Source organism: Amia ocellicauda, chromosome 10 (genome assembly GCF_036373705.1).
Source record: "Amia ocellicauda isolate fAmiCal2 chromosome 10, fAmiCal2.hap1, whole genome shotgun sequence".
NCBI classification, from domain to species: domain Eukaryota; kingdom Metazoa; phylum Chordata; class Actinopteri; order Amiiformes; family Amiidae; genus Amia; species Amia ocellicauda.
The window spans coordinates 26,984,033-26,996,404 of record NC_089859.1 but is presented as its reverse complement, the minus strand read 5'-3'; the positions used below and the strand labels follow the sequence as shown (position 1 = coordinate 26,996,404).

Genomic DNA, 12,372 nt, shown 5'->3' with positions numbered 1-12,372 from the left:
AGTAATTAATCTGGGGAATAAGGCACCGAGGAAACTTCATCTTCAACCCCGGGATGTTTAAACACAAACCCCATAAGTCACCGTCAGTGAGATTTATTCATAAGCCCACACTTTAGAAAGAATTTATCAACATCTAAATCAGAGTCATATGGAGCTGGTTAAATTTCTCAGCCTATGGAGGAGGCTGCAGTTCGGTTGCATGATATTAATACCAAACATAGACCCTTGGATGCAAGGCCTAGAAGAAGAATCTAATTTAGAAAGGGAATTGATCTACAGATTGCCAGGTGAAATAAATACTCTCATTCGTGAAATGACGTTATTTTGGACATGGTTTTCACAAACAATAGGGTGTTCAGTCTATTATGTCACTTTCCTGGTGTTAAGGGATTTTGAGTTATCCAGTGCTTCTGAAATTCCTGCGGCTCTCTTATTTAGCTACTGGAATAATGTACCAAAGCCTATCACGAAAGGAATATAGTTATTTGGGCTGTGCAGGCAACAGCAGCACTTACATTGCGGCAGACGGAGTGAGCGACTGGTCAATGACCCAGGAATGTAGCTCCCTTCTTCATCAACACACCAGCAGTGGCCTGTCATACACACAAACCTTGTAATTATCTCAGTCAACAGTGTAACCATACTCAGCTATCTACAGGAATAGTGCAGCTGGAAGAGATGATAATAGGGTGGCTCAACATTAACAGTTTGTAAGCAATTTTTAAATTGATAATATGACAATAATCAACAGAAATTAGTCTACATAAAACAAGATGAAAATGAAAATCCAGAACTATTTTATATCATTTGATTTGACAGGCAATTTACGTGACAGGCTGGTAAGCAAAGTCACTTTAGTCGTGAATGTGAAACCATTTATTAAACCATGCATGTAGGCATACTATTCTGGAAACACTGCCAACATCCTGGCTAGTATGTCATTTTCTGCTACAAAAACAGCCAGGAAAAGATGTGTGGTTTTCAAAACATTCAGCACAAACTTTGAATCAGATTTCTTTTTTTAGCAGAAACATTTGGGTCCTGGAAAAGGATCAATCAAGCAGCAATATGGACAAGCTGAGAGTTTTTTATAATTATTTCTGAAGAAATCTCCGGCTTTAATCCAGTTACCTGTGCTTTCATAACACTGTGTGGGCTGCCACTGACCATATGCATCACACTGAGGCTGGTAAGGCTGATAACCCAGGAGGAATCCCTGTCTCTGGCTGAATACCGCACTGAAATTGGTCTGCCAGTAGAAGTGCAAAGCTGTGGATAAGATTATGACTTTATTGACAGATAGGACACTTAACACTTCTGTAGTTTTAAATGGAAAGGGGTTCAATCACTGATACTTTGAAGGAGTTGTAACAATGTATTTTTTATAAACTAGCAACACATTACCCCCCCTCGGTCTTTTCATTTGATTTTGATTTGAATCAAATTTGATATGATTCACAGATCCCTGCAGACTTTTTAATTCTCAAGGCCTTTTATATGATTAGTAGGCAAAACAAATATGAAGATTTGTTTTATTATTACTATATTGTTAAATGAAAACTCAAATCTATATCAGTGCCATGGTACATCAGAGTGCACATACTAAGGAATGAATACATTCGAGATCAGGAAATAAGCGAGAGTGAGAAAGGTGAGAGTATTCGGACGTACTGGTGTGGGCAGCCAGCCGCAGCGCAGAGTCACTGTTCCTCAGGAACACCTCAGAGAAGCTCGGGCCTGCCTGGAGGGACTTGATGTCGTAGAGGAGTTCCTCCTGAATCAGCTGTAGACCCCTCGCTTGCAGGAAGGTGAAGCCGAATGGCAGGTGGGAGCTGTTGGAAACTTTGATGATTTCTTCAGCCTCCTGCAGGAACTCTGATACTTGACGGGTCACCAGAGCACACCGTCCTGCACCTGTGGGCAGTAGAGACAACAGGGTTATTACACTTCACTAACTGTAGCTAAGACAAGGGAAACATGGCAGATATAAACAATCAAAGCATTGTTGTCGTATACTTAAAACAATGCTAGATGTTTAACAGAAATTGATGGTGCAATTAACATCAAAGAATAAGTTGATCTGCGTGGCACAATATTAGTGAAAAAAGGATGAAAAAATATGTCAAGTGAGACGTGCACCTCAATGCAGTGGCGCGCAGACGTGTGACGCATCCACCTTACCATTGATCTGGCCCCAATCTGATAAAGACAACCTAAGAAACAGGCTAATTTAACATCTTTCTTTCTGATTAGAAGTATAGTTTTGTTTTTGTTTTGCTGCTGTAAGATAATTGTGTTAAAGAACAAATGTGCCACATAAATCAAGTTAGCTTAAGTAGCTAACAGACCACCCTGACAGTGCCTGGTTGGCCCCATCTTGGCGCAAGTTTGACACTTTCTCACACAATCGAAATCTACAATATCTACATCTCATGATCCAAATCAGCATCCAAATGAATAAATTTGACAGCTGAAATAAATTTTCTGCTCTGCGTGCTCTACAGGCTCCCGATTACACAAACACAGAGACTTAGCCAAGGACTCAACTCCCTTTAAGACACAACGTTAGTCTGTGATTTGTGCTGCTTGAATCTCATGAACTCTGAAACCAGCCAGCAGCCCAGTCTTAGCCACAGTGACCGTATCAAGAATTCTTCCCAAAATCATTGAACTTTTTGTATAACACATTCCTCAAGCTAGCAAGCTCATTTGATCAGCAGGATAGCGCCTAGTTTGACATTTTTTGACAGTAGAACTGAATTGCATTCATTCAGTCCAGTAGCTACACACTCTGCACTAAAGACTGCTTGTTCTCACTACACCAGCAGAACACTCATCTTGCCCAGAGATCTGTTTCTGGATCCCCGCCAGAGACAGTGCACAAAAGGTGAACAAGTCGTCAAACCCCCCATCCCCCCAATCCACAGTTCACAAGTGCCCTCACCCCCAGAGTCAAGACCCTGCCCCTCTTATCTCAAGTGCACGACCCCAAGATAGAGACGTCGCTTCAGTGATGCATCCTGAGCCTCCTTATATCCACAAATCCTCTTACAAATTTACATTCGAAACATAGCAGGAACCTTGCATCACCGCACCGTCGTTCCTTGCCATGCAGACACACTCCTTAAGTCCCTGCCTGTAGCCTTATAAAATCCTGATTAGGGTGGCCAACCTAATAGGAATTCTAACAAGTACCTGAACATTAAATATTTGTCATTAATGGACTTGAGAAAAATTACAAATTTAAATGACTAGGTTGTATTTTTGCATAATCTATTTAAACATCTGAATGTTTTAATACATATTTGAGTGACTTTCTAGCATAGATAGATACACATTATGACCACCTGCCTAATATTGTGTAGGTCCCCCTTTTGCCACCAAAAACAGCCCTGACCCGTTGAGGCATGGACTCCACTAGACCACTGAAGGTGTGCTGTGGTATCTGGCACCAAGATGTTAGCAGCAGATCCTTTAACTACTGTGAGTTGCAAGGTGGGGCCTCGGTGGATCGGACTTGTTTGTCCAGCACATCCCACAGATACTCGATTGGATTGAGATCTGGGGAATTTGGAGGCCAAGTCAACACCTTGAACACGTGATTCATCAGACCAGGCCACCTTCTTCCATTGCTCCGTGGTCCAGTTCTGATGCTCACGTGCCCATTGTAGGCGCTTTCGGCAGTGGACAGGGGTCAGCATGGGCACCCTGACTGGTCTGCGGCTACGCAGCCCCATACACAACAAACTGCGATGCACTGTGTGTTCTGACACCTTTCTATCAGAACCAGCATGAACTTTTTAACTTTTTCATAAATGTTATGGCTGATCGGTGTATATGTGTGTACATCAAGAGAAAAATTCACCATTCTGACATTACCTATTTAAGACTAAGTTCAATATCAATAATATAGTAGATTGATATCTAGTCTATATTTTAACACAGTTGTGCCTAATCATAAAGTGAAATGTTCCCTATCGACAACCTATAGTTGGCGTCGTGAGCATCTCTCCCCGTCTGGGGTTTGAGAAGAATTCTGAAATAACTAACCAATACTAACATATGAAGTTAAGATTGGAGTAACCATTTTGAATATTAAAAGTAACCTTCCTCTTAAGTAGGATATTGTCACTGTTAAAATCATTATGCAAAAGTAACTTTTATCCTGTAATACTCCAGTCATTTTATCCAGTAACTGTCATACAATTTATATAACTGCCTATTGTATCTATTATTTGAGTAAAGCATAGTCAGTGTACCTTTGTTTTATAATAAAGAGTTGTTTGTATCTTTTGACATTCTGTTTGTGTCTGATTTATTCTAATGTTTCAAGCTCTACTGGTCAGATGTCTTACAAGAGATATTTAATTGGGGAAAGCCAACTCTTACTATAAAAAGCAGTACAGGTACAAATCTACGAACAGCTTCACAACATCCTGTCCGAGGCACAGCTGTATGTTTTTAGTTTACTGGTATTCTATGTATGGAGAACTACCGAAGGAAGGAGGTTTCTTGTTTGGTTTTCAACTGCTATCATACCAGAGAGTGAGAGGAACCAATACATATCAGATTCTGTCTGCTTTTGCAAACACACACACTTACATTTTGGAATCTCATTGAGCTTCGCCTCAGTGCCCGTTATCCTTTCTCCATTCTCATCCGCACACCAGCACTGGCGCAGTTCGAAGTGTCCCAGAGGCACATTGAAGTCGGAATACGGGCCTGGGTATTGGGTCGAATTCCCCAGAAGCAGCCGCCACAGTGTCAGTGGGTCGAGAAAGACAGAGGAGCTGGAGACAGAAGTTGTATTGCCTTCCAATTTTTCTGCGGGAACATCATCAAATACAGCATACTTGGAGAACACAGGGAAGACCTTGTGGTGTCCTGCACTGTACAGCTCTTTCACGAAACCTCTGAGAGATGATAAGGCCTCAGGTAGCTTCTGATACTCTCTAATGGTGTTGAGAAGGTCCGGGACTGGCAGCCCTTTCCCTGCATTATTCTGCTGAACCCACTCTTGGTAAAACTGAAAGGCTTGCTCTGGGGGTCCATCACACTGAATTTCTCGCCAGCTCCCACTGGCACTGCACTGGGGAATGTAGACGTCAGAGAGTCTTGATGCTGCAGCTGGACTGGATAGCAAAGACTGAACTGTGCTTAAAAACTGCTGCCCAGCTTTTGCCTGGCAAGGAGTTGGACCTAGAAAGGAAACAAAAATGCCTTGATATGTGATGTTTTTTTTTTGCTTGATTAAAAGAGCTACTATCTTGTGAATTAAAATAAAGGCTGAGCTAATACCACTATTACAAATCTGTTGTACTTTTTTGTTTTAATCAAAAGGTTTCAGTATTTTAAGGATTTTTCAACTCAAAGTGCATATGTTACAACATGATTAAAGCAAGAACCCTTTGAAGAGAGCATCTGAAAGGCATTCGGTCGACAGCAGAGATTAATATCCAATTCCTTATCATGTGATGCTTTGGCAGTGCTGATAGTTAAGAAATAGTTTCCATCTGGTGAAAGTGCTGGAGTTCACTGCACTAAGGTTGCACTCAACTTATCTTCATATAACCAAGGGGACAAAGGTTGGGCTTGAGCTTGGGAAGAAAATCAACAGCATTTGGAGTTCATCTCTGGAGTTTTTGAACCTCCTTAATTTGCTTAACAGTTACACTGAGAGTCTGCTTTCCCCTGAAAGAAATATATCAAACGCAAAGGCATTTGTTGGATGAAAGGTCTGGTAAGACAAGGACCTACCTCAAATATAATTTAGTTGAAAGTAAAAAATATATATAAAGTCAAAAACTAAAAGCCAATACACCTTCCGACAGAATGTGAAGCAGTATACTCACAAAGGATAGGCAGATCTGGAGTTGTCCTAGTGTATTGTGTTCCTGTATTGTCCATGCAGAAGCAGTTGCTTCCTAAACACTGCACTGGCATGAAGCTCCCATCGGCCTCACACTTTGGGATGAATACCTCTGCCCCCGCTGACTGGCTGGCTTTTACCAGTTTGGCCATCTCACGCTCCTTCTCACACTTGGAGAGACATCTGGGCCTCTGGCCATCAGAGCGTGATCCAGGGATTTCCCTGCCCTGAGAGTCCACACACCAGCACTCAGAACCTAGACACTGGACTTCCTCATACTGCCCACTCTTGGTACACTGTGGTACAAACAAAACTGAAGGGTCTCTGTCACAGGCCTCAGGTTTAGCATTCTGGAAGACAGCCTGGAACAAGGTGCCAACCTCTTTGGTGCTCTCTGGCCTGAAAGTGGAGAATATATCTCCCAAAGTGGTGAAGAACTGCTCATTGCTCAGAGTTGCTATGACAAGTTGGACTAAATTTTGATTGTCCTTCAAATTCACAACTCGGCCAAAGCTGTCTTGAATTTTCTGGTCAAGGTTCAATGATTCAGGCTTAGAATTGGTATCTAAGGAAAAGAGTTTGGCCAGTTGGGCAAAGCCTTCACTACCACTTATCTCCTTCAGACCAAGTTGTTCAAATGCTTTACTGAAACTAAAAGAACCTTTAGGCCCAACAGCACCAGTGAAGTTGAAATTACCAACATTTTTCAAGAACTTTCCTCCAAACAGATTTTCTTGCAGCCTCTTTGGGTTGGTGGTCAATCTTAAGGCCCTGAGAACCATCTCCCCGGAGGGGAAAAGGCCCTGAATGATTTCCCCAAACACAGCTCCCACATTAGGGCTGTTTAATTCAGGTAAGGAGAGGAGCAGGCCTGACTTTGCAAAGAGTTCCCTCAGATCTGGGTTGCATGGACTGAGGGAATTTGCTGCATACGCCTCATCAATGTGTTTCACAGAGAATACATCATTTTGGCTGAAATAACCAGAAGGACCATAAAAGAGCCTGGAGAGTCCTCGCCGTCTCTCGGAGGGGCAGTCTTTAAGTCCATCACCTACAACATGACACATAAGAGAAAGATGATGAAGTGGGACTTTGTATTAAAGACTTTTAAATTAGAGTTGTTAGTTGTGTTCACTTATGGCAATAGTCAATCACCAAAAATGTATTTTGCAGTCATCGAACACTGACAGCAAAGAATAGAGATTAGAGAGCTCTAGAAATGATCAGGAAAAGGTACAAGAAACAAATCAAATGTACCACAGTCGGGTAATCCTCCTTGCCGCCTTGTTCCAGTAACTTCTTTCCCAGTGGCATCCACACACCAGCACTGCCCCCCTGCCTGGCACTGCACTGGGCTGTAGGCACCATCATTATCACAAGAGGGTGAAAACACATTCCCTGTCTGTGCTGCAGTGTAACGTTCCTTTTCACATGGGGTAGGGCCTGTATAAGAAAACAATCATATTAAAATGTAGATAGTACTGTGTAATTCACAGTACTATCTGAAGTATTACAAGTTTTACTTACATCTGAAGCGTCCACTCATGGCCAACTGTATTGCCAGGAATCTTCTCTGAAGGATACGGTACATATTGGACTCTGTGAAGGAGGACCCTGGATCCAGGCCTGAGAAGGCGGTGTCATAGACCTCATCTAACAGCATCTCCACACCTGACCAAATACAATCACATCACAGTATCTGGAGCATTGATGAAGTGGAATAGGCAACAGAGTCATTTAAATCTTCAACGATCACTCATTTTAGGTAATCCCTTGAAAAAAGAAAAAAAAACGAGATACCTGCTTCCAGTATCATATACGAAATTCAGTCTAGAAAGAGAATAGGACATTTGTCCAATTGGTCAAGGCCATGGTTAAATGACATGAAGTGCGTGTTTAGCTAAACGAGTGGCTGAACAGTGCTGCTTCTGAAAATGGTTAAACCCACCTGCAGTGATTATGTGGAAAAGTGGATTAAAAAATGGTCAGATATAAAAGGGATTAAACATAAACCTGTCCAAATACTTTTCCTGGCCTAGAATAAGGATGTGCCGCTAATCTGCAAGATAACAGTAAGGATGCCAAGATATCCAGCGTGTTCTGTTTAAGAGTGCAGGCGTCTGCTTCTCAGCCCCACCTCTCACTGCTTACCTGTGTTTCCCAAGTCCCTGCCCCTGCTGTCAGCACAGAAACAGAAACCAGAGATGTCCGGGAACATTCTTCTAAAGCCGCTGAATGTCTGAAACACTTCTGGCAACCTGAGATAAAAGGAAAACATCAGGGGATCAGCTTATCATCCCATGATGCATCTGTTTGTCCAATGAATACTCTAATTTAAGAGAATCTTATCTTAACTTGGTTCTTGTTGTTCTTGGTCCAAACCAATCTTATTGTGATGTGTAAAAACCACAGAATTGATCTGTAATGTCTTGGCGGTTTGCAAAAAAACAACCTGGAGTTTACTTACTGTTAGTCTGAGTTCACCCTTTATCCATTCTACAAAACCTTCCCTTGCACTGTGAATTCGCCATCTGCATGTTTACTGTGTAAAATAAACTACTTATCCACTTAGCATATCAAGAACAGAGCTTTCTCAGAACGTTAATTGTCATTTTATCTACTACAGTTAATGTAACTTCTCTTACACTACAGAAATATGAATATAGAATATTAATCAAAAAAGGAAAAGAGCATACGTCTCTAACTCATAATTATGGGCTAAGACTAGGGAGAAAACCCAGTGCCCAGGCAACAACCAGCTGTTTTCAAGGCTAATTGCTAACAAATAACAGGCATTTCCCAATCCCCATCATATTTGAACCCGAAGGAGACGCTGCTGCCTCATTTCTTAACATTGTGGATGTCTCCTTCTATTCACAGCTGGATGGGTATGTGAAAACCACTGTTTCCTTGGCCTTTGCAGGTGTAATAAAAAGGTCAAGGGCTGATGATGTTTTAGCTCCTATCAATTAAACGCCATTCAGCAAGAAAGGAAAGTGATAGGGGATTGGGGCTTAGCAGATGCTGTGTAAAACTCTGGAGCTTCGTTGAGAGCTGTTTGAACTGTGGACCTACAATACTCCAAAGAGGACACCAGATTCATGAGTTGCATATTTTAACAGCAACTTCAAGTATGCCTGGAATCCATTTGGTCAGTTCAAATCCCTTACTCCCTATACACTCAGCAGACAGTAAAATACCAGTGTCGGTTTGAAACAGCTCATTTGCATTGCACCAAAACAAAATCAGCAAGAAATTACGTCACTAAGGGTTATCATGGCTTGCAGGATAAATACCAACATTTAACAGTTTGTATTATATTTATTAAATTTGTATTAAGTTGAACATAGTAGTGCCACTACTACTACTAGCATAAATACTATTTCAATTTTACATTGGTCATGTTTTTATAACTGTTTTATGGTGTCAACACCCACTTAATATGCTGTAATAGACCTTTACCAGTATTGTAATGTAAAACCTTTATTTTTCTGGAACACTAGGTATAAGTAAATCTAAATAAAATAATCTAGGCACATATTACCAAATGGTTACAAAAACACCAACAAGAATGCAGCAAGTAATAAACTGCATAAAAGGACATGAAACAACATTTACAAAATGCAAATACATTCCCTTGTTAATTAACATATGTATGTCACTAAAAGGAATTAACAAATTCACATAACCGGTACTTTTGAAAATGAAGTCTGCAAGTAAATAAATAAAACGTCTATAGAACAGCTAAGACAATGGGGCAAGAAACAATATTCCCATTCCTCTTGAATGTGGCCTGTGGATAGAAGTACTGTAAGGCATATAACAATAGAAAAGGGAAACTAGAAAACCAGAAAGTATTTTAATGCAGCAGCTGAAATGCACATTGCAATCCTAGTTACCAGTTGAGCCCTGCACCTTTTCCAAATCCTTGCACTATGGCGCCCTCTAGTGTTGGTATGTGATAAGGTAGAGTGATTTTTCGATGTTTGTTTTGTGTATAACGTGTATTATCTATGGTTCTCTTAATGCATAAACTTTTCTCAGAAGAAAAGTTAGTAAATGTCAACCAGCTTTGCAACAAGGCTTGTAAACCTATTTGCCATAAGGCTATATATCCTCTACACAGGCTACAACTACTCAGACAGAGAGGACAGTCCAGCTCCTGAGGTAGCCCACCTGTTAAAGGTGTGAAGGAGGTCGAACACCTTCGAGTCCGTCATGTTGATGAACTTGCACTGCACGGGGAGGAAGCTCCCATCAGCCGCGCACTGCGGGGGAGATCTCTGGCCAATGCCATGGAGCTGACGTCGCTCGATGACCTCACACGCTCCGGGACCTGTACACTCATTAGATGGGGTGGACATCAGCAGGTGTAACCCACGCATCGCACTAACTGCATTGTTTCAGCAGTTCATTCCAGAGATGTTTAGAAATCAACTGATTAACTGAGTGTAAGAGTATTCTATAGCTAGAAATACTGTGGAAAAGCATTAGGGGGTGACTTAAAATTGTGTAAATCCTGAAAGAAATAATAATAATAATAATAATAATAATAATAATAATAATAATAATAATAATAAATCCCTCCTCACAGCGGTCTGGATGTCCATTCTGTCGCGTGCCGTACACCTCCGTGCCCTCGGCATCGACACACCAGCACTGGCTCTGAGCAGCATCGCATTGCACCGACTCGTACTCCCCAGAGTCAGAACATTGCGGGAGCAACTCAACTGCCCCGCTCAGAAACACGCGCTGCCTGTGCTGCTGGCACGAAGACAGACCTGAAAGGAACAAGAACATATGTCAACACCTATGGGATTGCAATGTTCAACTAATGATAATGCTGCAACTAAAATAAAGTCAGGTCTGCTCTCTGGACTGGATGAAGCACACTTGGAACTCAAACCTTCATGAAGTTCTAAGAAGCATCACTCTACATTAGCAAAACCTTTTGATGTGTTCTATAGCTCACAATTACTTGGAGGAAATGGAACACTGTGTTGATAAAACAAGTTTTTTTCACAGTTTATTTCAAATGTTTCAAACTCTGCTAGGCACAAGCAATTGAAAATGTGTTACAGTGAACTTACAGTGAACAGCAGACCCATTCTGTTTACTGTTGGGAATTTCAGCGCCCTCTGCATTCACACACCAGCACCAACTGCCATCTGCGTTGCACTGGACATTCCTGGAACAATGACCACATGCATCTCAGAAACCAACAATATTACAGCATTCGCTCATCAGGGGGTGTAATATTTCCTATTTACTCCATAAACATGAAAACAAGTGTCTGCTTTGCACTTGCCATTGCTGTAATTTGAAACCAGTTGTGCTATATACCAACGGATTTGCTGTTGATACTTATTAGACGGACATTGTGTGTGAAATATTGTAACAGGAAGCATTTGTATTATTATATCAAATAATAAACATGAAAAAAACAAAACACAATAAAAAACATTCGACATCAATACAAACACTGGAAAAAAAACCACTCCATTTAAAACTCCTTTGGTAGAACTGGAAAAAAATCAGTACCTGAATCGGCCATCACCTAAGCATTGGGGGATATAGTCCCCTCCTTCTACCAAGCCCTTGTCTCTCAACAGCTCACACTGGCTCAGAGACTGAGATTCCAGCTGGTAATCTGAAATAGCCCACAGTAACTTACAGTATTTACATAGTGTGGAGGTATAACAAAACAATTCTACACTACATGCATTTCTGAGCTTGCAAAAACAGGTCAAAACCAGTCCCAACTTAATTAGAAAGCTTATTTAATTAGAGATGAATAAGTTCTAACACCTGTAATAACGGTGTATAACCTGTAAGTTGTAAGTCACTAACATTTACTCTTTCTTGCTGGCCACAGTCATTTAATTACAGAATGTGGTTTCTACACTGATTTGAGAAGCAGAATACTAAGAGTACCTAAACAATATCAGCTATAAAACTGGCATTAGACTAATTGATACGACAGGAAAATTAATTTGTAAATTGAATCTGGCTTTACTTTGCAGAGTAAAGACGCAAGAGCCAGAAGCCAGACGGATACCTGATATTTTCTCCAGTGACAAGCCGAGACAGCAAAGCAGTATGGAAGCACCACCAAACTGAGCCATAGCCGCAGTATCGTGCACCTTCCGAGATGCAAGTACTCAATTTCTGTTGGGGGAACTGAGCTATATATACCATGAGCTGCTCATGCACGGTCATCTTTCCTTGGCAAATTACTAAGCAGGTGATCAGGACCGCGATGAAGATTTTTGGGTTTCCTCTGCAAACAAAAAGCCTTGTGTCAACCTTGAACAAAGACATTTCAAAGGGGTACAGTGAGCCCTGAATAGCCGTCAACTCAGAAGACACCTGAAGCATGAAAAAGCCTTCGGTGTCTACACAGTCCTTCACTTGAGCCAAACTCCAAAGCTACTCATCCACAAAGACTAACCCCAGAGAATGACTGTGCATCCAGTTTGTTTGGACAGCACCACCGCACAGTG

At 41.4% G+C, this 12,372-nt stretch overlaps 1 protein-coding gene across 1 annotated transcript in view; it reads right to left on the bottom strand.

Moving 5' to 3' along the window:
* The window catches only part of tg (thyroglobulin), an 84,037-nt gene extending 71,949 nt beyond the window's left edge, over positions 1–12,088 (bottom strand). Inside the window, exons 1-13 of the mRNA XM_066714567.1 lie at positions 12,065–12,088; positions 11,411–11,538; positions 10,960–11,057; positions 10,462–10,650; positions 10,046–10,205; positions 8,021–8,127; positions 7,397–7,540; positions 7,127–7,312; positions 5,853–6,920; positions 4,603–5,199; positions 1,672–1,914; positions 1,132–1,269; positions 516–593 (exon numbers count right to left, since the gene is read on the bottom strand). Of these exons, the coding sequence (XP_066570664.1) occupies positions 516–593; positions 1,132–1,269; positions 1,672–1,914; positions 4,603–5,199; positions 5,853–6,920; positions 7,127–7,312; positions 7,397–7,540; positions 8,021–8,127; positions 10,046–10,205; positions 10,462–10,650; positions 10,960–11,057; positions 11,411–11,538; positions 12,065–12,088 (3,160 nt within the window). The remainder of the gene's footprint in view (positions 1–515; positions 594–1,131; positions 1,270–1,671; positions 1,915–4,602; positions 5,200–5,852; positions 6,921–7,126; positions 7,313–7,396; positions 7,541–8,020; positions 8,128–10,045; positions 10,206–10,461; positions 10,651–10,959; positions 11,058–11,410; positions 11,539–12,064) is intronic.
* Positions 12,089–12,372: the final 284 nt, after the last annotated feature.